Consider the following 26,382-nt stretch of genomic DNA (forward strand, 5'->3'; position numbering starts at 1 on the left):
ATAAGTGACACCCGCACAAGTTTGGATTATACTTCCCACACGGATTGGCCAATCTTTGGCCTCATCTACATCACACTCAATATTCTCCCTTGCAATGCACCTAGGGAAAAATCTTCTCGCATGCCTTATCCATCCTTGGCATGCCTCTGCATCTATATCTTGAGCAGCAGCGGTCATTGCATCGAGCAAGGGCATCTGCTCATAGGGGCGGAAATCGTATACCTTCCATCTCCATGCACTGAAGAATTCCTCTATAGGATTTAAAAATGGAGAGTATGGAGGAAGGAATTGCATCATCATCCTCGGGTGCCCCACAAACCACTCATTCACCACACGAGAGTGGTGGAATGCCACATTGTCCCAGATGATTACAAACAGTGGCATGCCAGGCCTCAACAGCCCTCTTTCCTGAGGCAGGATGAGCCTGTCATGCAGGGTGTTCAAGATTGCAATGAGGCGCTCACTATTGTAGGGGCCAGCAGCTGGAATATGGCTGAGGACGCCATCATTAGAAATAGCAGCACACATAGTAATGTTGGCGCCCCTCTGCCCTGGAACTGTAATAGTGGCCCTATGCCCAATGAGGTTCCTCCCACGTCGCCTCACTTTACAGAGGTTGAAGCCGGCTTCATCGACATAGATGAAAATATGATATGATGCCCCCTCAGCTTCAAGCTCCATGATACGCTAAAGAAAAGAAAAAGCAAAATTACAATTACATACAGTAAAAGTAACTCCAGTTGACAGTAACTGCTTGATATGCCAAGGCATAAGAGTATAGTACTGTAATGTGTCCTTACCTCCACATATTGGCATCTGGCCTCCTTCACAGCATCAGAGTTCCTCTGGAAGGGAACTCTGTAGAGCTGTTTCAATGCCATATTGTTCCTTCTGAGGACACGGGTAATTGTTGTCTCACTCACAGTATTTACATTTCTAAATACCCCCTGATCTGCAATCACTGCTGCCCTGATTTCACGCAGCCTAATGGCATTATTTGCCAGAACCATGTTCACAATGGCTGCCTCCTGCTCAGCATTCAAAATTCTGCGTCTACCACCACCGACCGGTAGCCTTTCGATTCTATAAAGAATACATGAAATGTGGAAGAAATTACATGAAATACTGTATATCACTACGGATATATCTGTATATACTGTATATACTGTATAAGCAACATTACCTGTTCTCCAGTCGAAAAACTCTGACAATGGATGCAAATATGTTTCTATTGAGAACAGGTTGGACTCTTTGTCCAGCCTCTCTAAGTGAAAGACCATGATTTACCACATGATCAATCACAGTTGCCCGAATTTCATCTGTGACTTGAGCCCTTCCAGCTACACCTCCACCTCACACACAGACTCCTCTTCCTCGGACTCCTCTTCCCCTGAGCCCTCTACCTCTTACTCTCACTCCCATGTGCCTTAGACCATCCATGCTTGCAAGTTACAACACACAACATGGCACCTTTTAAGCCTGCAGACTGATTGCAAATTGAAAAGTTGTGTGAAGCAGTGTCAAACAGGTGCTCCAGTGATTTCATACTGGTCAAGACGTTTCTAAGAGATGGGAACATATGGTTTCTGTTTGGTTACCACAGCTAAAGCAATGGAGTTTGGACTGCTTGAATGACATCTGCGTTAACTGATTTGCAAAAGGGTGGGGGAAGCGTGTCAAACCAATGACAATGGGTTAACTCATTTGCAAGAGGTGTTTTTTGCTCTGCTGAGAGAGTGATGATGAAGACTGAGAGGTTACCAGTTTCTTCAAACAGGTCAAAGCAATCAATAAAAACTGTAATAAATACTGATGTAAAAATCATTGCTAAGGCATTGGCATCCCGCTTAGAAAAAATATTGCCATCAATAATACATAAGGACCAAACTGGGTTTATTAAGGGTAGACAATCTACCAATAATGTCAGAAGACTTCTCAGTCTCATTGACAAATCACAGCGTAGCAATACAAAGGCAATAGTGGTGTCACTGGATGCAGAAAAAACCTTTGATAGAGTCAGTTGGAGTTTTCTTATTATAGTCCTTCATAAATTTGGCTTTGGAGAATCATTTATTCATTGGATCACAACTCTATATAACTCACCAAAGGCCACAGTCACAACTAATGCCATTACCTCTCAGTTTCACTTTGCAAAGAAGGACAAGACAAGGCTGCCTACTCTCACCACTATTATTTGCAATATTTATCGAACCACTTGCAGCTGCAATATGGCAGAATGTCAACACCAAGGGTATCAACTCTTCAATGTCTGACGATAAAATCAATTTACTGTATATGCTGATGATATCATACTATATCTCCAAGAACCCTCAAAATCACTACAAGAAATATTTAAACTGATCACTACTTTCTCACAACTATCAGATTACTCTATTAACTGGTCAAAATAGATGATACTTCCTTTAACTGAGGATTCATGGAATCCTTCACCTCAAGATCCACACTATACCTTTCCCACTGGCAATATTAAGTACCTAGACATAAACATCTCTTCTAAATTAGGAGAGCTGACCCATTTGAACTTCACCCCACTCACTGACAAAATCTGTAATGATTTGAAACGATGGAACAACCTCCCCATCTCCTTATTAGGACGGATTGCAACTATCAAAATGAAAATATTACCACAAATGAATTACTTTTTTTCAATGATTCCATTCAAACCCACAGTCAAATGGTTTTAGACTTTAGATTAGGCCATTTCAAAGTTTTACTGGAAAAATAAGTCTAGCTACTCTTCAGAAAAATAAATCTCAAGGGGGTCTGGAAGCATCAAATTTTCTACATTATTATCTGGCTGACCAGATACAATATTTGATTAAATGGATTCATCCCGATCCAGTCCACAGGTCCTGGATTGAATTAGAACAGTTAGAATGTAACAACATCATACTCTCAGATTTACCCTTTATTACTACTTCCATTAAATGCTATAAATGTTTTAAAAATCCATTGATTTCTTCCACTCTGACTCCCTGGTGCAAAACCTTAGAAATTACAAACTCACAAATGGAAATCTGTATAGAGGCTCCTATTTTACACAACCCAGACTTTAAGATCAATAAAGCAACTCTTCATGTCAGCACATGGGAACAGAAAGGAATCACACACCTTCATCACCTATTTCAAAATAACAGGTTTATACCATTTAACAACTTGATGCAGAGGTTTGGAATTATAGGAGGAAATTTTATTCATTACCATCAAGTAAAGCATGCAGTGATGTCAAAAATCCAGCCGCATCAGTGCCTGCCAGAACCACCAATATTAGTGACAGACATCAAGAACCTCCTCCCAATAAAGAAAAGTTTGTGTAAGGTATATAAGTTAATATCATGCGTGGACACTACTTTACATTTACCCAGCTTAAAATGGGGGGGGATGGTTTTCCTTCTCACCTCTGACCCTGACCACTGGACACAAATGTGTAAAAATACATTTTCAATGACAAAAAATACCAACTTACAACTCATCCAATACAAAATTCTTTATAGAACACACATTACACAATATAAGATGTATAAAGTGGGCTTCTCAGACTCTGATGTTTGTTCAGAGTGTGAACTAAACACCACTGATACCTATTATCATGCTCTTTGGCTCTGCTCACCTGTCCAGTGTTTTTGGTCAAAAGTCACTGAAAAATTGTCCTCCATCTCGGGATATAGAATTCCCTTAGTTCCTCATTTATGTTTACTTGGAGACACTACAATTATTGAACTACCAACTAAACAGTCTAAAACTATACTTGTAGCACTGACTATTGCAAAAAAACCAAAAAAAAAAACAATTTTGCTGAATTGGAAAGATAAACAATCAATCAATATTAACCACTTAACTGCTGGGGGGAGTTTGGAGGGGTCCTCTGGCTGCACTGGGGGGAGCTTTGTGTGTCGTGGGGGCCTTGTGCTTCCTGGCCCCAGGGGTTGAGCCTCGCCTCTTGTCTGGGGGCCGGGCCCCGCCCTTGTATGGCTCGGTGGTCCCTGCCCATGTTTTGGATTTGGTTGCAGTGGCTCCTATGCCCCCCGTCCTTGCCGCCGCTCGCTCCCGCCTTCGGGGGCCGTGGTCCTGGTGGTGTGGTTCTGGGCCCCCCCGCCCCATTGATGGGCTGTGCTGGCGCCCTGTGTGCTTCCCTTGGGTATGGGGCTGCTCCCTGTGCCTCCGTGGGGGTGGTGGTGGTGTCGGGGGTGCATTCCGGCGCTGCCGTTGGTTTGTCGTCTTCCCCGGTTGCTCTGGGGGCTGCCCTTCCTGGCCCCTGTCATGATCTGGCCCTTTTAGCCCTGCTGGTATTGTTCTTGACCCTGTTTATCTTCTATGCTCTGAGCCTTCTGTGTTCTGTCACGTCCAGTTTTCATGGTCATGCTTCGGTTGTAATTGGTTTTGTTTGATTTGTTCTCTGTGTATCATTTGCTTACCACATTTATTGTTTTACTTTACTGCTTATTGTTTTGCTTTCACTCTTGGTCCCTTTAGTTGTTTTATTCTTAGTTTTGTTCTGTTTATCACATTTATTGTTTTATGCTTTAGTCTCAGGTTTTGGTTATTTATCTTGTAGTGTTTCTTATCAGGTTAAGTTCTGTTTGTTATTTATTGTGCTTTTCTATAACCTCTGGTTTTGTTTGCTTATCATTTATTTTCTAGTTAGTCATTTGTCTCTGCCCTCTTTAGACTAGTCACAGTATTTCTTAGTTCTGCCCCTTTTTGTTTTGCTCACGCATTATTGTTTGTCTAGAACACATCACGTTATTCTGTTAGTTCTTCTGTCACCTACTTATCTTGTTTTGCACCACTTTTGTTTTGCCTTCCTGCACACTCTTGCCTTGCTTCTCTCCTCTTTGTTCACTTCACCACACCTCTTTCCACACACCTGCTTCACATCAACCTTAGTTTGCTCTCTTCAAAACCCTCACAGTTCCACAGCTCATGGCCTGATTGTTGACTTTGTGCACTTTCTCTCCTCTCTTTCTTGTTCAGTGTTGCTCGTGTGTTTTGACTTTACTTTTGTGCTCCGACCTCCGCCTTGCCGTATCCTGAACTCTGCCTGTATTTTGACTTTGACCTTGTTTTGCCTGCTATATACCTTGACGCCGTGTGAACGAACCCTGCCTAGTTTATGGATCACATCCCAGCCTGTACCATGTCTGATACCTCTGCTTCCATGTCTGACTACCTGTGTACCGAACCCAATGCCTGGTTTCAAGATAAAGCCTATTATTCATCACAACCAGCCATGTCTGAGAGTCTGCATTGGTCTCCACTTGTTTCCTGTGTCAGTCCATCACGAGCCCTGACAGCCCCTGTGCCCTTCCGCTGCCCTTTTGTCCTGGTTTCTCCTGGGGCCCCATGTCCTGGTCCCGTTGCCGTCATCGCTCGCGGCCGGCCGTATGGCTTTGACGCGCCAGAGTGGTCCATGTCATATGGAAAGGTTCTGTACTTTAGTCTTAGCCCCAACACACCAGCCACAGTAGTGATCGGATATTTAGCTGTGATCTGGGTCTCTGTGTGTGGATGGATGGTTGTGTGTTTGTGGCCGTCACCACAATTCGGTTTTTGGTGCTCTCAAGGGGATTAACACTCTGGTGTCCTAGATTAGGGTATGGATGCTCACTAATTAGACAACAGACTGTTGTTGTCACTGTTTGTTCATGTGTGGTTGTTTGTCCTGGTAGGTTGTATAGTTGAGGCCCTGTCTCCTCGTTGTCTCACTTCAGTTACTGCCTTCACCACTTGTCGTTCGTTCTTGTCTGTCTTCGTGTTGTTTTGGTGTCGGCCCTTCCTGATAGAAGTTGTCAGTTGACTTTGAGTAGGATGTGAAGGCTGATCAGGAAGGGCGGATGGGGGTCTCTCTCTCACACACACACAAACACACACCACGTTCACTCACGCGCCACATACCTTCTGTCTTACAAGAATAAATTGCATATATGTGCATTAATGTTCATAAATGGTTCTGCCAGTGTGGCATTTACCATTACTATATATGCAGACGGGGGAAAAAAAAAAGACATTTTTCTCTCATCTTTTCTGACTGATCTTTCACTAGTGTAGCAAGGTAAAGTCCGGATTTAAAAGATTTTCCCGCTAGCTCGGCTAACAGGGAATTCCCCTTTGACTGACCTGGTAGAGTTCTGGTCTTTAGTGCGAGCAGTCCGGGGTTCGATCCCACCGTCGTCCCAGCCACAAAGGTCCTACCTGGTAGAGCTCTGGTCTTTAGTGCAAGCAGTCCGGGGTTCGATCCCACTGCTGTCCCGGCCACAAAGGTCCTATGGTCACACTAGTTTTCCATTTGGCTAGGATCAGTAGCATTTTACATTGCTGCCATTCATCTTTCCCTCAATCCTGACTAGTCTCCCACATGCCGCTCTTTGTGCCATTGAGAAACATCTTTACAGCATGATGCTGCCATCACCTTGTCCACAGTTTCTCAGATAGTCACATGACTGAAAAGCCACCGAAAGCCGTTTGAATCTTCCGAATGGTGCAAGAGCTGGGCATGTCACAACATGTCCTGTGAGGCTTCATCACGGAGGCGCTTTTGCTGCACCATCAGCTTTGTGCCGATGAATTTTGCTGCAACTCTTTTCATGGAAAAATCTTCTGTCACAGTGGAATGTGCCGAAAAAGTGCTGATGTCCACCTCTTCCACAATTTCTCGGATAGTCACACAACGGTCCCACAGGACACCTTGAGAGACCCAGTTGTATGCCTTTTCCAAGTCCACCAAACACATGCACAGTGGTTGGTCCTAATCCCAAGACCTTTCTTATATCCTTGCGAGGGTAAAGAGCTGGTCCACCGTTCCATGACCAGGATGGAACCCATATTCCTCCTCCTGAATATGAGGTTCGAGTAACATTCTGTCTCCTTTCTAGTACCCTGGCATAGGTTTCCCAGGGACTCTGAGAAGTATGATTCCTTAATAATTGTAACACAACTCTCCAGCTACTAAGAACAGAGTGAAATGTTAGATGATGGTGAGCTCAAAAAGACAGCCACCAAATTAAGTCAAAAAGCTTACTGTAGTCTTAAAAGTGGTGCCTCTAAAAAACTGACAGGCATCTGTGTCAGTACAAGGTTGACAAAAGAAGTGACACTTGCATAAAATGTGGTTTTATTTGTTATTTATAAACGCAATTTCATAAAAATGGAAATTTAGTTTCCAGAAAGTTTGTTTTTTACAAAAATACTTCTGGAATTTTATAATTAGGGCCATAAGAACAATATAGTAATAACACAAACACAAAGAGCACACACGATATAACAAAATAGTAAATGGACTAGCTAATAGCTAAAAACAAATGTCAGCCATTGCAAACACAACACCTGTCCCATGGCATTATGGGAACTGACTGGCCTGTGGACAATGCAACTTTTTTATGTTCATTAAAGCAAAAAACTAAAAATTGTGCACATTATTTTAAGGCCATCTCTGAAAACTGTTTTATGAAGATTGATCATTTTACATACTTGTATATGTTTTAAAAAGTACGTCAAGTGGAAGGAAGTGCAGTTTGTAATATTTTGACAGTATTCACCTGCATTTTCTGATTATTTTCATGGACCTTTAACGGTCAACACACAAGTGAAGCCAAGGGGCCCATGACCACTATAATCCATCACTGTGTGTCCACAAAAAAAAGACAAGGATTCCACTTTATTAAGTACAGTATGTAGCATCTACAGGACAAGCCAGAATGTTCCTGTAGTCCTTGGGTAGATTGCAGCTTATTTGGCAGTATACGTATCCGCTGAAGTGCTCAAAATGTTCCTGGATTATGAGGCATTGTCGTGTATGATCTTGGGACACTTTTCTGGATGAATGCAGTAGTTGTTGTGTAGAACTAAACCAGCAGGACACTGGCAACCGGGAACACACGGTTTAAAACAGTGGCTCTCTATCACCCCCAGTGGCACATCGACATTAAAGCAGGTGACGGGACATGGTGGACCGCACTCGTCAAACACAAAGCCTCTCTCCACCGGACAGCCCACAGCTGTGAGAGACAGCAACAAAGAGTGAGACAAAAGACAAAAACAGTGAATTAAAAAGCACCAGGGATTCATCCTGATGTGCTTTGGACCTCTACTAGTGACTGTAAGGAACACACAATGTTTGGCAGTAAGATCGTAAATTTTTGCAGATATTGTGGTGGGTTCTACTTGCAGCCAGAAGGTGCAATCATAACCGGTTATGTGTAGGAATTTTCAATGAGAAAATCACCTGAAAGGTGCACTTACATGAGCATGCCTTTGCTTCAAGACGTCATGGTGGAGAGTAAACCCGTCTTTAACTGGTGCAGACTGGGGTGCCAGTGCATGCTATTGCGCACATAGAATTTTTAAATGTTCAAAAAATCTTTCACGCTCGAATGTCATGCTATGTGGCGCGATCTAATCTCAACATGACGTGTAGCTCGTCAAATGGAGTAAACAAGAAGCGAACAGAGCGAGTGGTGACTTCAGCGGATCGCATCAGAACGCAGCTCGTCTGAAGGATTATAACAAGAAGTTAAATCTGTTATAAACATACTTTAACAGCTGCAGACAAGAAGGAAAGAACATGCAACTGTTTTATCAAGCCAAAGCAATGTAAACAAGACAAATAATTACCTTTTTAGATGGCTCTAAATGCCTTCTGAAGCTTGTTAGGCGCGGTAGGCGCGCATGCGCGCGCGAATGGCTCCAGCTGCAGCCTCCTCTGATTCAGGAAGTGACTAGAGCCGTTTTCAACGGCTAATTTACAGAAAAAAATGATTAATCTGCCACAAAATAATTATTTTATATATGCAGCTACCAGCACAGAGCGTGTGGCAGCCGGTAGAACAAAGAACAGTGTCCAGCTGGGAACATAGTGGGTGGGATCGTCACGACGACATTCGTGCTATTGCGTGAAACAAAGGCAAGCTAGTGTAAGTGCACCTTAAGTCGTAACTCCAAGTGGTCAGCTCATTCAAACACCCAAGACCCCAAGTTCACAATTCAAGATGGCTGCCCCAGGCAACGACAGTGAGTGAAAGCTGTTGCTTTTACCTTTGCCAACTAAGTTGGATGAGGTAATATTTTCACCACTGCGTGTTTGTCTGTTTGTGAACAGCCCATGGAGCCTACAATTTTTCATATAGTGTAATGAGATTTTTTAATGAAGGATTCATATCCTGATAAGCATGAACTGATTAAATTTTCAAGGTCATAGGTCAAAGGTTAAAGTCAGGAAAAATCCCTATCCTTTAATATTGAATGTTTTTTTCAAAAATTCATAGCTCTGCATTATCCTTTATCGACTGCCAAACTTTGATCCGGTGGTCTGACCGAACGGTCCCCTCTAACAATTGGTCCCCCCTGCCTTCACTGTGCAGGCGATTCTGCTTAAAACTGCACTCCAGTCATCATATATCTCAGTGACAGGTATCTGAAACTTTTGTACAACAATCATTTCCACATAAATTCAGCATTATTTCATAATAAAAGATGGAGAACAATCAGAGCGCAACAGCAGCGCGTCTGAGACTGACTCTTTTTTTGAATGAATGAATGAATTTATTCAGCACACACAGTCCAAAACAACAACAACAAAAAAACTTACAACAAAGAAAGAAAATGAATTATATCTTAATTAAACATGCCCCAATCACTCTCATATTTGAAAGTGAGGTGCAGACTGGAACTCACTATCGCCTGACAAATTTTGTTCCGGATCTGATCCGGATTGTGGATTTTTTAATTTAATATTGAAAAGCCCATTTGGTGTACATTTTGCATTATGTCTCAATCAAAAGTGTCTCAATCACATCATTTTTCTGGATTTACCTACACCACCTAAAATAGGATGGAGGTTCCAATTTTATGCATTTGTTATCTTCCAGTTATCAGTCAGAAACCAAGTGCCAAAAAGCTATGATAAATTGTGCATAGCAGAGATAACCAATGTTCTGTGAATATTATTTGAAAAAGATTTAGAAACCGAAAAAGTAGGAAAAAAAAAACCTGACAACCTCACAAAAACTTTGATTCAAGTGCATGAACTAAATACAGACTCCTGACGTTTAAACGCATCTAATTGAGCTTATGAAAAGCCACTTCTAACAGGACTTTGACCTTGAAAATTTTTACCAAGGTAAAATTTTGTGATATTAGAAACTAGTATCGGCAGAGGCTTGCCCTCTACAGTGCTCTAGTGTTGTTGTTTTTTTGTCACTTCTTTTATGCGTGTGTGTGTCCAATTTAAGAAGTGCTACACAGATTTTTGACCTCCTGCTGTCTGTGGACATGTTGCTTTGGTGATTTTATGTGTAAAATGCCATGTAATATGTTGTTTATCAACTGGTGCTGCTAATATTGGCTAACCCCGTAGATGCTGCTAATGGCCCTAACTGGCTACACTGGTCCACAAATCCAGCAGTAGACTAAAAGACCAACATAGTCTCTCTACCCTGTACTGTTCCATGAGGACTCTTGGTGGTCCACATAGTTTTTTTGCTCTGTACTCCAAAAGAGCAAAGCACAATGAGGCTTTCATGGAGGCCCTCCAGTTTGTTTTACGACTTGCGATGTTGTGTGACACCATTCCCATTTGCAACTTATGACTTACAATTAGAACATGGCATCAACAGTGTTTTGTTTAAATGTGCTTTTTTTTTTTTTACTCACCACACAGTGATGGACTCCTCCACTGCAGGATGACTCCGGCTTCTCTGCACTGACTAACGTAGGCCTCCAGTGTATCACACAGACACTCTTCCGTATTGGCCCCGCAAGCACAAAGGTCGTACACGCAGGCTGCAAACCACGGCTCAGGGGTACCACGCGATGGCACGGCTTAAACGTGCAGATTTAAGGACCTTACAACGGGCATTGGCACTCTTCCTGGCCTGGTAGCCTGCATCCTTACAGGGATCGACCTCCTCACCGGGGTGACACGATGAGTGAGAATGACTACCATTTGTGACCTAAATGTTTACAGATATGCCTTTATATGTTGATTTTTACACAAACTTTCCTTCATTTATTTATTTATTCATTGATTTTCAGACTTCTGTTTGTTTTACCATCCAGCTGTTGCCAAATTCAGCTTCTGATGGGCTGAGTTGTCCGCTGGGCATTTGAAGGTCATCCTGATGGTAGTTGTTGAAGTTTCCACAGAGGCCACAGGTGTGGCCCTTATATGAGCCCGGCACACTCACTTCTAAGTGTGAGCGACCGCTCCACAACACCTAAGGAAAACCAGAGGACGTATTAACTGCTGACAGATTAAAAACATAATGCAATGCTAAAATACCCTCGGCCGTATGAGCATTGCATTATTTATGATTTGCAGTTGTTTAATTAATTATTAAGATCCTATTATCTTACGTACAGTTTGTAAATGTTCAAATCAAATCATCATTTGTTCATGTTGTGCAAATTAAGGAATATTTGTAGATCACCATCTGTGCATTTGCAGTTATTAATGAGACAAATTTAACTCCATAGGAAGTCAGCTTTGAGTTAGCAGAAGTTAGCATGCACGCTAACACCTGCAAAATGTCTTGTAAATGACTGCATAGGTGTTATCAGGTTCCAAAAACAATATTTTCAGTTTAAAAGTCTTTATGTCTCACTAGATTTTTACATAATATATGACACAAACGAAACAGAGGTTTGAATTAAGTTGTATGAACCTAAGTTTGTAAGTTAACTTACAAACTTAGGTTCATACAACTTAATTCATTCAGGTTTTACCCAGAGGTAAATGGTTTGTAAGTTAATTTACAAACTTAAGTTCATACAACTTAATTCATTCAGGTTTTTACGAATTGTAATGCTTTTTAAAGTTGGTTAAACTATTCTCTTTTTTCAGTGTAGGACTGGACTTATGATGACCACAGACAGACAGATAGACGGACGGATGGACGCAAAGCCTTCCCAATACCTGATGTCCATATTTGATGGCCTCGGGCAAAAAAAACAAACTCTACGGCAGAGAGGAAGTCACAGAAAATCTGACTTTACCTTCAGACCGAGGTTGTGTTGAGTAAGATGGTGTTGGTTTGGCGCTCTATGTAGATGTAAGGTTCTCTAAGGAATGGCAAAGTCACAACCTCGTCTTCCCCTGAACATAAATACAAAAAAAATATCTGACTTCAGTTCTAACATCACCTTGACCACAAAAATAAATGTATGGGAGTTTGAAACACAAACCTTCACAACCCAATCCTGGAGCAGCTGCACCGTGACATCTCCAATAAATACAGTCACCTCTTTAGTCCAGGACACTCCTTTGCGCCCACGATCATCTGTTAGTAGCGTGGATGCTGTATAACCACATACTTTCCACATAATTCTATATGATTCAATGTTACTATAATATGTGGTTCTGTGTGTGGTGTTGACATTTGATCGGTTCTATTCAAAACCGTGTTTATCAGCTCACCTGAAGTCTCCAACCCTCACAATCTTCTGCCAGGATGTAAGTGCATGAGCCCTGGAAGTGCAGCATGCGCCCATCGAAGGTGCGATAATGAGGGTCTCCAAAGGCAACACAAGTGGCCGGATGAGGAAGGCAATGCGGGCAACACAATCCTGGAACAACTGCCAGCATTTCATCCTGAGAGGTGCACACACCCACCCACAGACACCATGCTAGTCAAAAAATACACCTACAGACACATGGTGGGTCAAACGAGGAATTCAGGAGAGACTGAGGACTTTAAAGACCAATAATAAGTGTCAGATATTTACTGTATCTCTGCAGATTGGTGAGTTTCAGCACACTAAGGCATCATGGGAACATCTCAGTCTGTGATGTAACACTGAGTAAAGAGTGTGTTTGTATACTGACGGTTGCACAGGTGAGGGGAGGGCAGCGTTCACTGTGACAGTGCACGTCTCCAAACACACATGTACAGCTGGTGCACTCGTCCACATCCCACTGTTCATTAGACTGATACACTGTTCCCTGGTGAGACACGACACTCCAGTTTCTGCAACACAAAATGCATCAGAACCCACGGGGATACAATCAGTGCACAAACACTGTGCCGTCAAGATGTGATACCTCGGCATTCATGACAGCATTTTCCCCGGAATTTTCACTTGTTTTTGGCCATCCGGACAAACTGCAGGTAAACACTCTTCAATGCTGCACTCGATGTAGCCCATCTGATGATACCAACACAAACAGTACAAATAACCAATTGGACTTAATTGTTATCACAGAAGGTGGCAAAAGGACATTTACGGTTTGGTCTCCAGGGCCTATGCTACAATGTTCCCAGAGTGGTCACGATAGCCAGGTAGGAGTGAATGAAGAATTTATACAGGGGGTTCAAAATTTAAATGTTCCAGTCATGATGAAAAGCAAATCATTATTTGTCTGATCATAAAGATTTGTATCATCTTCAACCTAAACTGATTGAGTTATGGCCTTAAAAAAAGGAAAAATGGTGACAAAGGACTACAGCCCCAGTTCCAATGACGTTGGGACGTTGTGTAAAATGCAAATAAAAACAGAATACAATGATTTGCAAATCCTCTTCAACCCTATATTCATTGAATACACCACAAAGCTATTTAATGTTCAAACTGATAAACTTTATTTTTGTGCAAATATTTGCTCAATTTGAAATGGATGCCTGCAACACATTTCAAAAACGCTGAGGTGTGTTTACCACTGTGTACATCACCTTTTCTTCTAACAACACTCAATAAGCTTTTGGGAACTGAAGACACTAATTATGAACCTTTGTAGGTGGAATTCTTTCCCATTCTTGCTTGATGTACAAATTCAGTTGTTAAACAGTCCGGGGTCTCCGTTGTTGTATTTTTTTTTTTTTTTTGACACTTAGTTTTATTGAATTTTTCACTTAATTATACACACACCACAAAACACTATAACAATAATATAACAATAACAATATAACAGTCGGCTACTAAATCAAATCAGTCCTATAATAAGCATTTAAGTAACAGGTATAAGAGCAGCAATGAATTTAATATTCAGAGGAACTTGAGACCAGCCACACATCAGTTTCCTGTAATTTAGTCCATTCCCCACTTTGTTACATAAGATTTGGCTGCAGTCTGAGCATAAATGTTAATCTCTCCATTTTGTGAGTTTCTTCAACTCTTTTCAGCCAGTCCTCCAGCTTTGGAGGGTCTGGCAGAAGCCATTTTTTGGGTAATTGTTTTTTTGGCTGCAGCACACCAAAGATTTAAATAGTATCATTATTGACATTTCCTCAGGGAGATCTCCTAGCAATAATGTCAAAATGGGTTGCTGCAATTCTAAACCCAAAATCCGTTCTATTTCCACTTTAACACACCACTCCAAAATCCAGTAAATTTTGGACAGGACCAGAAAATGTGAGTGTGGTTGGCCTCTTTGTCCCCGCAACCTCTCCAACACTTAACAGCACCCACGTTTCTCCCTTGTTGTTGCTTTGGAGTTATGAAAAATCGGACCAAACTTTTCCAACAAACTCTCTCCAGTAATTTGAGGAAGACATTGCAGATTCACACATATTGTCCCACTGTTCATCTGAAATATCCATATTTAGTTCTTTCTCCCCATCTTTTTTAACATAATCTGTTGATTTGCAGTTTCCATTCAACAAGCCTTGATAGAGTTTAGAAATGATCGATTTACATTGATTATGGTAAGCTTGTATAACCAGATGAATTATCCCATTATTTTCTGACACTTTCACTACTTTTGAAATATATATTGACATAATTGTAAATACCTAAAAAAATCCTCTGTTTTCTATATTAAATTTCTGCCTGCAGGTTTTGGAAACTCGGTATGGCATTCTTATTTAAATAGTTCACAATATGCAGTTATACCTTTATAGGACCCAGTTTTAAAAGCTGAATCATTTGATTAGGTTTTGAACTCTGAGTCAAATGCAGCCCATCTAAACTCTTATCTGGTCATATTAGTTTTTTCACCACCCCCAAACCAGTCGATAGTGTAAGGAAACAGCGGATTTTACCCTCCTGTTGAAATGCTTCTGGTTAGTTTCTGATCGCCAATCAAAGTGTTGCTACTGGAATATTTCCACATTTCTTTCTATTTCCTCCCATCTAGCCTCACAAGCATCGTAACACCACTGTATAACTGTTTTAAGTTGAGCCGCAAGATAGTAGGTCATATAGGACTTGGGAGGAAAATCTTCCTCTTTCTTTTTTGATCATCAGCTGTGTACTGTATTTTAACTCTAGGTTTTTTGTCCTTATCCAAACAATCTGGATATTTGTTGGACAATGACATAAATAAGTATAATAATCTAGGCAACACTGACTCTTTATCACCTCAATTCTTGCACTAAAATCAAATATATATGTTGCCCATTGTGTGAACTCTTCTTTAATCCTCCTATTTACATTGTCAAAGTTTTTCCTATACAAGTCACCTGGGTTGTGGGTGAGCCACACACCCAAATATCTAATTGCTTTCTTAGACCAATCAACTGTGATTTTATTTATAATCTCTTTGAAGGGGAATACTTAAAGTCATAATTTGGGTTTTACCTATATTTAATTTATATCCTGAATAAGTACAAATATGTCTAGTAAGTCTAGAAGGGCCGAATGGATTGTTCTGGATTAGAGAGGTATAAAAGAACATCATCAGCGTATAACGCTATTTTGTGTTCTCTTGAATTTATTTCTATGCCTTGATATTATTATTTCCTCTTATAGCCTGGGCTAGTGGCTCTATGTATAGGGCGAATAAACTAGGGATAATGGACAGCCCTGACTGGTAGATCTCTCCAGATTTATTCGGTCTGTTAAACTGTCCATTTATCTTAATTCTTGCTGTAGGTGCTGAGTATAGTGTCCTAATACTATTAATTGAACTTTCAGAAAAACCAAATCAGCTTCAAGACTAAGAATAAATATTCCCAGCTAACACAGTCAAAGGCTTTTTCAGCATCTAAACTAACCAAGTACTGCTTTCTCCTTGTTTGCCTGAATACTGTGAATTATATGAAGAGAACGTCTTATGCTATCTTGAGTTTGTCGGCCACTGACAAAACCGGTCTGATCCTCCTCAATCAAGTCTGGGACAAATGAGTTCAGTCTACTGGATATTATAGATGCATATAATTTGTAATCTGATTTAGAATTGATATTGGCCTATACGAACTGCACAGTATTTTATCCTTGCCTTCCTTAGTATTACTGTTATAATCGCCTCTGTCCATGATGGTGGTGTGGTCATTTTCACTAGCGTCCAATTCATGATTTTAATAATACCGTAATAATTCTTCAAACATTTTATACCACTCGGCTGGCAGGCCGTCTGTACCTGGTGTTTATTGTTTTTTAGTTTTCTTAACATCATCTTCAGTTCCTTCATATCTATTGGTTTAGTTAAACTTTCATTCTGAGTTTCTCCAATTGATGGTAAATCTAATGATTAAAAATATTTTAACATCTTCTAGATTACTTTGTTCAGGTTATGTATATAATATCTTAAATGTTTGAAATGCTTTATCGATTCCTTCTAAATTGTTTTCTAGTTCCGTTTTGGGGTCAACTATTGCGCATACTGATTGCTGCATTTGTTTTTTATCGAATTTTCCTAGCAAGTAATTTTGTTGCCTTTGGTCCTGTTTTGTAATATGTCTGTTTCAAAAATTTATATTTCTTTTCTTCCTCTTCTTTATGAATATCTAAATTTTTGTCCTTACCTGTCGAATTAATTCAAGGGTCTGACTAGATTGATTCCTAATATGTTCACTTTCCAAGCTTTTTAATGTATTTCCAGATCATTAAGCTGTTTTTCTTTTGCTCTCTTAATAGCTGTACTCAGTGATATAATTTCCCTCTTATAACAGCTTTCAAAGTGTCCCATAAAATATTAGGATTGACTTGTTCATTGTCATTTAATTGCAAAAAGTTTTCTATTTCTGCTTTAACCTCTTTTATACATGTTTTATTATTTAATAACTTGTATTTAGTCTCCATATTGTCTTTTAGGTCTTATATCCGAATGAAGCGTTAAATAGATTGGTGAATGGTCTGATATATCCCTAGTACCTATATCACAGCTTTCTATTCCATGTCTATCATTCCTGAATACCAGGAAGAGATCTATCCGTGAGTATACTGCGTGAGGGGGGGAAAAGTAGGTAAAATCTTTTTCCGTTGGATGCATCTCCCGCCATACATCCAGTAAATGTAGGTCATCCAGCCCTTCCTTAACAATTTACTTTGTGGTGTGACTATCCTCTTATTATTAGATGTATCATTTTATTCAATATTGTATTAAAGTCACCTGCCATATTAATATACCCTGTGACTCTGAAGATATTATTCTAGAATTTTTTCCAAAATGCTGATCATAGTGTGGTGGAAAATAAATCGGAGAGAAGAGTAGTCAATTTACCCTCTACTTTCCCCTGAACCAATATATACCTGCCTTCACTGTCCCATTTTTGTTTAATAAATTCAAAATGTAGGGAATTATGTATTAGTACCGCAACCACTCTTTTGTGACCTGATTTAAAAGAACTGTAATAAGTATTTCTAAATCCAAATTTTTTAATTTCTCGTGTTCTGTTTGGGACAAATGAGTCTCCTGAAGAAACATAATTTGAATTTTCTCCCTTTTTATTTTGGACATTACTCTACTCCCTCTTAACAGGGTCTGTTCATGCCAGTTTATGTTCCATGAAGCTGCTCTAAAATTATTATTAGTCATACCAGTATGCCTGTTTACCTACGCCGACATCACAATAAGAACAGAACCATTAGAACATAGAACAATAAAGTAAAAAAAAAGAAAAAAAAAAGACTTCCAACCTTAGGGCTTCGTTCTGCCCTATCCACCCACTACGTCCTTTCCAACCTTGTAGGAGGAACAGTCCTATCCAAGATAGGGACTCCTTCTCCACCTGAAGCAAAGTTCCTTCTCCTTTGAGCATAACAACAATTGTCCATTAGTCCTAATCACCATTAATGTGTTTAATTGACAGGGAGTCAAAAAAAAAAACAACAACCTCAAATTAATAAAAAAAAAATAAAAAAATAACAATATGTATCTGTGTATCTTGATTTTTCAGTCATGGCACACGTCGCCAGTTCTGTCTTCAATTATTGAACGTGTGAACGCAATAGAACATGCAGTTAGTATGTCACTCTGTCCTTATCTTAAAATCAAGAGAGATGCATAAGTAAAAGCATCTTATGTACCTTCATGTTACAGCCGCATCTTCTTAGTGAGAAAAAAGAAAAAAAAAAGGCCTCATTATAAAAAATTATACTTGCTGTCGTTGAAATTCACGGAGCTTCTCGCGGCACGTTCGTGTGCGAGCTGTTCACTTTATTCTAGTGTGCACCTCGGGAAAGCGGAGGCTCGTCCTCAGCACCAGGCGCAGGCACCTACACGGGGTATCCCCTCTTCTTCATGTCCTCAGCTGCCTCTGCTGCATCCTTGTACACGCGTGGACCTTCTTCCCAATGGATCCTCATCTTAGCCGGTACGGTGTTTGAAACGAATCTTTCTCTTTAAGGATCTCTTGATGTGTTTGTATTCTTTAAGCTTGTTGTTTACCTCCGTCGGCAAGTCGTGCGCGAATGAGATCGTGTTGCCCTCAAAGGTTATCTTTTTTTCCCCATGCCGCTTTTAATATCTTCTCTTTCATGTCGTACCTGAGGAAAATTAACCAGGATAGATCTGTTATCGTGTTATCTCGGGGTTTCGGGGCCAAGTGACCGGTGTGCTCCTGTATCTGCAGATCCATGTCTTCTTAAAGGAAAGTTGCTCTTTTAAAAAGCTGTAATGAACGCTAGCATAGCGCTCCCTTCGGCTCCTTCTTTAACACCGTAATACAGAATTATTTCCGAGAGATCTCCCTTCTAAATCAGTGACTTTGGCCCTGGAGAGTTTTTTGTTGTTTGAGACAATAAAGCAGTGTGTCTCTCAGATCCACGTCACTGTCTCGAGCTCGTCCACTCGCTGTTCAGTCTCAGTGAGCCTTTACTCTGGGTTACGAATATCCGCACTGACCTCCTCCAGCTTCTGGTTCACTTCAGCCTTAAATTGTTCAAATCTTGTTTGATATCCCTTTCATTGCGTTGATGTCGTTTTGCATTCTTTTATACTGCCGCATAAGTTCTGTATGGCTTTAGCGGTAGATAGCTCGCTTCCCTCGTCTGGCTCTGCTGGCCTGCATCGTGCTTGGTTTGGTAGTCTTCTCTGACTGTCGCTTTTGGACCCCCTTGTCTCTTCTTTGATCTACCCCACGCATAATATACTCAACAAATATAAACGCAACACTTTTGGTTTTGCTCCCATTTTGTATGAGATGAACTCAAAGATCTAAAACTTTTTCCACATACACAATATCACCATTTCCCTCAAATATTGTTGACAAACCAGTCTAAATCTGTGATAGTGAGCACTTCTCCTTTGCTGAGATAATCCATCCCACCTCACAGGTGTGCCATATCAAGATGCTGATTAGACACCATGATTAGTGCACAGGTGTGCCTTAGACTGCCCACAATAAAAGGCCACTCTGAAAGGTGCAGTTTTGTTTTATTGGGGGGGGGGGATACCAGTCAGTATCTGGTGTGACCACCATTTGCCTCATGCAGTGCAACACATCTCCTTCGCATCATCCATGAAGAGAACACCTCTCCAACGTGCCAAATGCCAGCGAATGTGAGCATTTGCCCACTCAAGTCAGTTACGACGACGAACTGGAGTCAGGTCGAGACCCCGATGAGGACGACGAGCATGCAGATGAGCTTCCCTGAGACGGTTTCTGACAGTTTGTACAGAAATTCTTTGGTTATGCAAACCGATTGTTTCAGCAGCTGTCCGAGTGGCTGGTCTCAGACAATCTTGGAGGTGAACATGCTGGATGTGGAGGTCCTGGGCTGGTGTGGTTACATGTGGTCTGCGGTTGTGAGGCTGGTTGGATGTACTGCCAAATTCTCTGAAACGACTTTGGAGATGGCTTATGGTAGAGAAATGAACATTCAATACACGAGCAACAGCTCTGGTTGACATTCCTGCTGTCAGCATGCCAATTGCACGCTCCCTCAAATCTTGCGACATCTGTGGCATTGTGCTGTGTGATAAAACTGCACCTTTCAGAGTGGCCTTTTATTGTGGGCAGTCTAAGGCACACCTGTGCACTAATCATGGTGTCTAATCAGCATCTTGATATGGCACACCTGTGAGGTGGGATGGATTATCTCAGCAAAGGAGAAGTGCTCACTATCACAGATTTAGACTGATTTGTGAACAATATTTGAGAGAAATGGTGATATTGTGTATGTGGAAAAAGTTTTAGATCTTTGAGTTCATCTCATACAAAATGGGAGCAAAACCAAAAGTGTTGCGTTTATATTTCTGTTGAGTGTATGTCATTTTGGGCACATACATAATCAATTTATCGAGTTTTGTGGAGATTTTTTCACATCTGATCAGGACCACCAAAACATTAGACCGCCATCTTGAAACGCTCACCCGGAAGTCCCGTTGTTGTATTTTGAGATTCATAATGCGCCACACATTTTGAATGGGCGACAGGTCTTGCTGAAATAAGCAGGGACGTCCCTGAAAAAGACGTTGCTTGGATGGCAGCATGTGTTGCTCCTAAACCTGGATGTACCTTTCAGCATTGTTGGTGCCATCACAGATATGTAAGACACAACGTCCATGATTTCCAAAAACAATTTGTAATGTGGACTCATCAGAACACCACACTTTTCCACTTTGCATCTGTCTATTTCAAATGAGCTTGCGCCCAGAGAAGGCGGTGGCATTTCTGGATGTTGTTGATGTATGGCTTTCACTTTGCATGGTAGAGTTTTAACTTGCACTTGTAGATTTAGCGACGAACTGTGTTAACTGACAATGGTTTTCTGAAGTGTTCCTCAGCCCATGTGGTAAAATCCTTTACACAATGATGTTAGTTTTTAATGCAGTGCCACCTGAGGGATCGAAGGTCACGGGCATTCAATGTTGGTTTTTGGCCTTGCTGCTTACGTGTAGAAAGTTCTCTAGATTCTCTGAAACTTCTCATTATATTATGGATTGTAGATGATGTAATCCCTAAATTCCTTGCAACTGAACGTTGACAAACATTGTTCTGACACTGTTGGACTATTTTTTCCACACAGTTCTTCACAAAGTGGTGATCCTCACCCCATCTTTGCTTGTGAATGGTTGAGCCTTTTGGGGATGCTCCTTTTATACCGTCACCTGTTTCCCATTAACCTGTTCACCTGTGGAATGTTCCAAACATGTGTTCTTTGAGCATTCATCAAGTTTCGCAGTCTTTTGCCACTGTCCCAACTTTTTTGAAATGTGTTGCAGGTATCCATTTCAAAATGTGCAAATATTTGCACAAAAACAAAAATGTCTATCAGTTGGAACATTAAATATCTTATCTTTGTGGTGTATTCAATTGAATATAGGTTGAAGAGGATTTGCAAATCATTGTATTCTGATTTTATTTGCATTTTACACAATGTCCCAACTTCATTGGAATTGGGGTTGTATTTCAATTGGTACTGAGGTTAAAAATTAAAGTACTTCCCATTTTAATTAAACACATAAATTACTGATTGAGCTAGTAGGATTTAAAAAATAAATTGTTTAACCCATTATGCTTAGTTACCACGTTATGTGGCAAAATGGGTCAGTGTCACATCAATGGATTTTTACATTGTTTACCCTCTACTTTCAAAATAGTCAAAATGATTCATTTAAAAATAAATTCCCTTGAATCAATAATTTGCATACTTGGCTACATTTGCTGTTTTTACACCAGAACACTGTAACTTTATCATTAGACAAATATATGCTTGCTAGCATGGAGTCTGCATTGTAAATAAATAGCACACTGATTAAATTAATTTTGCTTCTTGCTGCATGAAGTGGTAGCACCACTGTTCAAAAATAAATGTGACTTATAGACCATTACAATTTATGCATGTTTCTACTAATACTCTAGACGAGACAGAATACGGACTATATGGTATACCTTTGTAGCTTTAATTGGCAGCACCTCCAGGGTGGTTTGCTTTCTTAATATATTTTACAAAAGTCTCTTTTACTTGCATTAATATGACACTTTAGGGCCACATTAAGGTTTTTTTTTAGACTTCGAGAATAAATTCATATTACAAGAATAAAGTTGTAAGTTTATGAGAAAAAACTGGTAATATTACGAGAATGAAGTCGTAATTTAAAAAAACTGGTAATATTGCGAGAATAAAGTAAAGATATTATGAGAATAAAGTCACAATTTTATGAGAAAAAAACCTCTAATATTACGAGAATAAAGTCACAATATTACAAGAATAAGTTGTATTTATACGAGAAGCAATAACCCTGCAGACTGCCAGTTCCAGCCATCTCCTCCTCCATGAAAGAGGTGATTTCTGGAGCTACTAATCGCCGGAACTAAAGGCAAAGTCCGTGTGGTTCCTCCTCCGGAATAGACACATTTTCTTGCATATTCTTTTCAATGTTCTGATACTAATGATAAAGTGGTGCAGATGGGCCAAAAGATGAAGTATTTCCTTATTTGTAAAACCAATACTGAAGTACAACTTAACAAAGCGCTCCATAGATCTCATTTTGAGATGGGTTTTTCTCTTGTAAAATTACAACTTTATTCTCATAATGAATTCAAGTTTATTCTGCAATATTATGACTTTATTCTCGTAATATTACTAGTTTTTTTTGTCTAAAATTACAACTTTATTCTCGTAATATTATGACTTTATTCTCATAATATTATGAGTTTTTTCTCATAAAATGCAAACTTTATTTTCGTAATATAATGAGTTTTTTTCTCATAAAATTTATTTTTTTTTCATATAAAATTACTGCTTTATTTTCATAAAATTCCGACTTTATTCTCAAAGTCTAAAAAAAAACCTCAATGTGACCCTAAAATGCCGTCGTACATTAATCTTTTCATAACTTTTTTTAAACAGGCACAAACACATTTTAGAATTGCTGGAATGATGCATGATTAATGAAAATGTTTCTGACTCACATTACAGGTGCACGTGACACAGTCATCATCACTGTCCATCCAGGTGCTGCCGTTGGACACGCGTCCATTCTGACCTTCAATCACACAATCTGAAGGAACACAAAATGGATAAAATGCATCAGTTTTTTTTTTTCCAGGTAATTCCTGTTAAAAGTAAAAATCTGTTAGTAATCTCCCAAATGATAACCTCCGTACTATCCCTTTATGATGCCTTACTAGGTGCTTGAAGTGGAGGTAAATGGTGGTGGTGGATGTTCAGTGGTGGTAAGTCTTTTTTGATGAAACACCTAAATTAACAAAATGGTCAACGTCTACTGATGAACTCAATAGGTTTATTTATACATGTAATTGGCAGTTATGATGCATGAAAGCAACAAGAAAAATCCAACTATATCTCCTTGAAAATGTTGGACCAGGACTATTGTCCTTCATGTACATCTTTGTATTGTGTGCTACCCTTGTGTAAAGTGTTACCAAAATCCATCTATCGGCTTAGCAGGAGTTAGAGTTCCATATTCTTGGTTACATGGCTTTTTACCAAGTCTGGGAGCTTGAATAGGTGCCACATGTCACCACATCCACCACAGCATAGAACCACCTTGAAGCCTAGTTGGAAACCACCCAGGTGGACAACAGGTCCATCCCTACGTGTCAAAAATAACCATCCATTTACTATAGCCAGGTGAAACACAGCATCCCCTTGGCCTTTTCCAGTGGCTATGGACCTCAAATCTGTTGCACTTGCATGCTGGATCATGCACCAAAAAAAGCGCCACATGGCTAAGATGCTGTAGCTGATACTTCCTAATGATGCAGGTGACCGTCCTCATCTTAGTCTCCCCAAGTACCTGCTCATTTGACACAAAAGCCATTCCAGCAGCACCCAAAGATCATCTGAGGAGACATCATACCAAAGATATCTACGTAACAAGTGAGCCACCAACTCTCACAACCATACAGTAAGCAGGAGGCATCAACATGTTAAAGAGATGGATCTTTGTCCTCTTTTAAATGCATCAATATTGAAAGAGTTGGACAACATACAGGGCAGGTGATGTCCAGGAGCAGAGTTGATGAACTCTGGTGTGGAGTAAATGGCCTCTGGGTTTATCTTACCTTGACATACAGGGCAGCATGAGTCAGGTGGGGTGAACTGTTCATTAAGAGGACACGTAAGCGGCAGGCAGTTCTGGTGTAAGCAGGTCCACGTAAAATCCTACATTGGGGACACAAGGGGATCAATATACTGTAGACTATCTCATATTTTATTATCTGTGCCAACGAGCAGGATTGTGGGTGCTGAGATTTCTGGATAAAATTAAAATTCATTGTTCTGTTTCATAGAAGTCCTTCATTTTCAAGTCAAAGAAGTCTCATAGTGTTTGCCATTTCTAATAGATGTGTTTCTCTTCGAGAACAGCATTGTTGTCACGGTACCATGCACTGGCAGGTAAAACAGGGGTCATCGGTAGCCAGGACCTCGTTACCGATCAGTGTGGCTGTGCAGTTACTGAGAGGCTCTAGAGAAAGTACACACAACACACAGATCACAGATTAAAACACACACTAACACACATAAAATCAGTCCAGCAAATGGATTTGTTGATATACAAATACATGAACTTATAACAGCTGAACTTAAATATTAAATATAAGGTTGTGCAAATGGTCTGAGGATCATTCCATACAAATCCGATGAATACTAGCATGTACATCACTTTTTGTGTGTAGTGTCCAATATTTAAGGGACCAAAAGTAACTGTCACATAAATGTCACTTATATACATGCTGTCCATATTCTAGAGCCTTTTAGGTGGGTAGGGACAGTTCCCATGGGATCAAAAAGCTTTTCAACCTACCATCCCTGGTTCTCAAGACCAGGCACCTAAGTGGTTCTACTCTGTTTTTTTGTTCTTTTTTAATATATTTAGTAAACACTAGAAGAGTTTCACCTTAGATTTGGAATGTGTAATAGAAGATATACCTTACTGAATTTTCATATCAATATGATATACAATGTGACTATGATTTGACACAAACTGCAGCAACAGTGAAAATTAAACATTCTTAAACAAAACAGTAATAATACCACACTCATTCTACTACACTCATCATAAGGTTGGGATACTGTGCCCTCCAAAGGTACTGGAACACTTGGAATTTCACACATTTTAATTTGTTTATGCCATTTTAAATACTAGAAATACAAAAAAAAAGAAAAGAAAGAATAAAAATTTCTAAAATTATCTCAAACTCAAACTGAAAGCAAATCTCTAAAACTTGATCAAGCCAGTAAATAATAATCAGTTTTATTGCCAGTTTCCTTTTGACAAGTCAGGGGATGGAAACCTGAACATTTCCAAGTCACTGAATATGTCTTGGACTTTATTTACATCAATTATGAAGAAATACAAAAGTTTCTTTCACTAAAACATCAAATCTAGGCTTTCATCTCAAATGTACTTTCTGTCAAATTGTAGCTGAACTTTCAGGTCTTCTTTTTAAGAAAATCCTCCTCTACACCACTTCATCAGGAAGCTGGATTGTATATTTTTAGTTAATTTATCAAGTTGTAGAGATGTGCTTTCAGTTTGAGCTAAGGAAGACAATTTTAGAAAAAAACAGGATAAACAAATTCAAATGTGTGAAATACCAAGTGTTCCAATACTTTTGAGGGCAATTGAAGAACACTGAGGGCCCTGTCCCACTGGCGTTTAGGAGGATTTGCGGATGGAATGCGCACAAAGTGGCCCACATCCGCCAACAACCGCAATAACCGTGTTCCTGTATGAGTCGGCCGCCATCCGAACACGTCCGTGATCATCCGCAGAGGCACGCATGTCCGCAGCCAGGATTTTTGAGCGGCTCAAAAATCCTGCTGCGGATGAGATCCACATCACTGCCTGAGCACATACTGAAAACATACGCAGGACATACACAACCACGCGCCACATATCCCCTGTCATCCGCTGATATCCGCAACCGACGGGTTGGCGCGGCGGACCGGGACAGCGTGCAAAACAGATATGACGCGTGCCCAGCACGGCCACATCACAGTCGCAAATAGTATGTTGCGCATGCAGACAGTGGGCATGGATGAATCGAGTGCATCACGACCGCTGTGCCCCTCATGGGGGTGCCTCCGCGGTCGCCTTCGCTTCTGTTCCCTGTTATATCCGCTTTTCTTCCTCATGTATTCGCTGATCCACCCCGGGACATTTGTCATTTCCGCCCACCTTTGTTGCGGACGCTCAGCTTTTGTCTCCTCATTTCATGCGCAAATCCTCCTAAACGCCAGTGGGACAGGGCCCTTACATCTCATATATAGTGCAGCAGATAAGAGAATATTTAG

General features: G+C 40.3%; 1 protein-coding gene and 2 long non-coding RNA genes across 3 annotated transcripts; all 3 read right to left on the reverse strand.

Moving 5' to 3' along the window:
* Window positions 1–7,606: 7,606 nt before the first annotated feature.
* Window positions 7,607–10,812, reverse strand: LOC117515121. Its single transcript, XR_004562062.1, has 2 exons — window positions 10,669–10,812; window positions 7,607–8,015 (listed from the first exon to the last, which is right to left on the reverse strand). It is a non-coding gene; the product is annotated as an uncharacterized LOC117515121 (long non-coding RNA).
* A 33-nt stretch (window positions 10,813–10,845) lies between these two features.
* Window positions 10,846–12,025, reverse strand: LOC117515122. The gene is made up of 3 exons (XR_004562063.1): window positions 12,010–12,025; window positions 11,052–11,231; window positions 10,846–10,967 (listed from the first exon to the last, which is right to left on the reverse strand). It is a non-coding gene; the product is annotated as an uncharacterized LOC117515122 (long non-coding RNA).
* Window positions 12,026–13,062: 1,037 nt separating this feature from the next.
* On the reverse strand, window positions 13,063–24,930 carry LOC117515857 (kielin/chordin-like protein). Its single transcript, XM_034176613.1, has 4 exons — window positions 24,468–24,930; window positions 24,147–24,246; window positions 23,031–23,119; window positions 13,063–13,158 (listed from the first exon to the last, which is right to left on the reverse strand). The coding sequence occupies exons 1-4, from the start codon at window positions 24,468–24,470 to the stop codon at window positions 13,063–13,065; spliced, it is 288 nt and encodes a 95-aa protein (XP_034032504.1). The 5' UTR covers window positions 24,471–24,930.
* Window positions 24,931–26,382: the final 1,452 nt, after the last annotated feature.

Source organism: Thalassophryne amazonica, chromosome 8 (assembly GCF_902500255.1).
Source record: "Thalassophryne amazonica chromosome 8, fThaAma1.1, whole genome shotgun sequence".
Classification (NCBI taxonomy): Eukaryota; Metazoa; Chordata; class Actinopteri; order Batrachoidiformes; family Batrachoididae; genus Thalassophryne; species Thalassophryne amazonica.

Excerpts from the sequence above, each read along its gene's own strand:
- LOC117515857 (XM_034176613.1), bottom strand. Across the intron at positions 23,120-24,146 it reads ATGCTGCCCTGTATGTCAAG|ATTGTGTGATTGAAGGTCAG; the intron begins GTAAGATAAACC and ends GTGTTCCTTCAG. Across the intron at positions 13,159-23,030 it reads GTGTCACGTGCACCTGTAAT|ATGGGCTACATCGAGTGCAG; the intron begins GTGAGTCAGAAA and ends TGGTATCATCAG.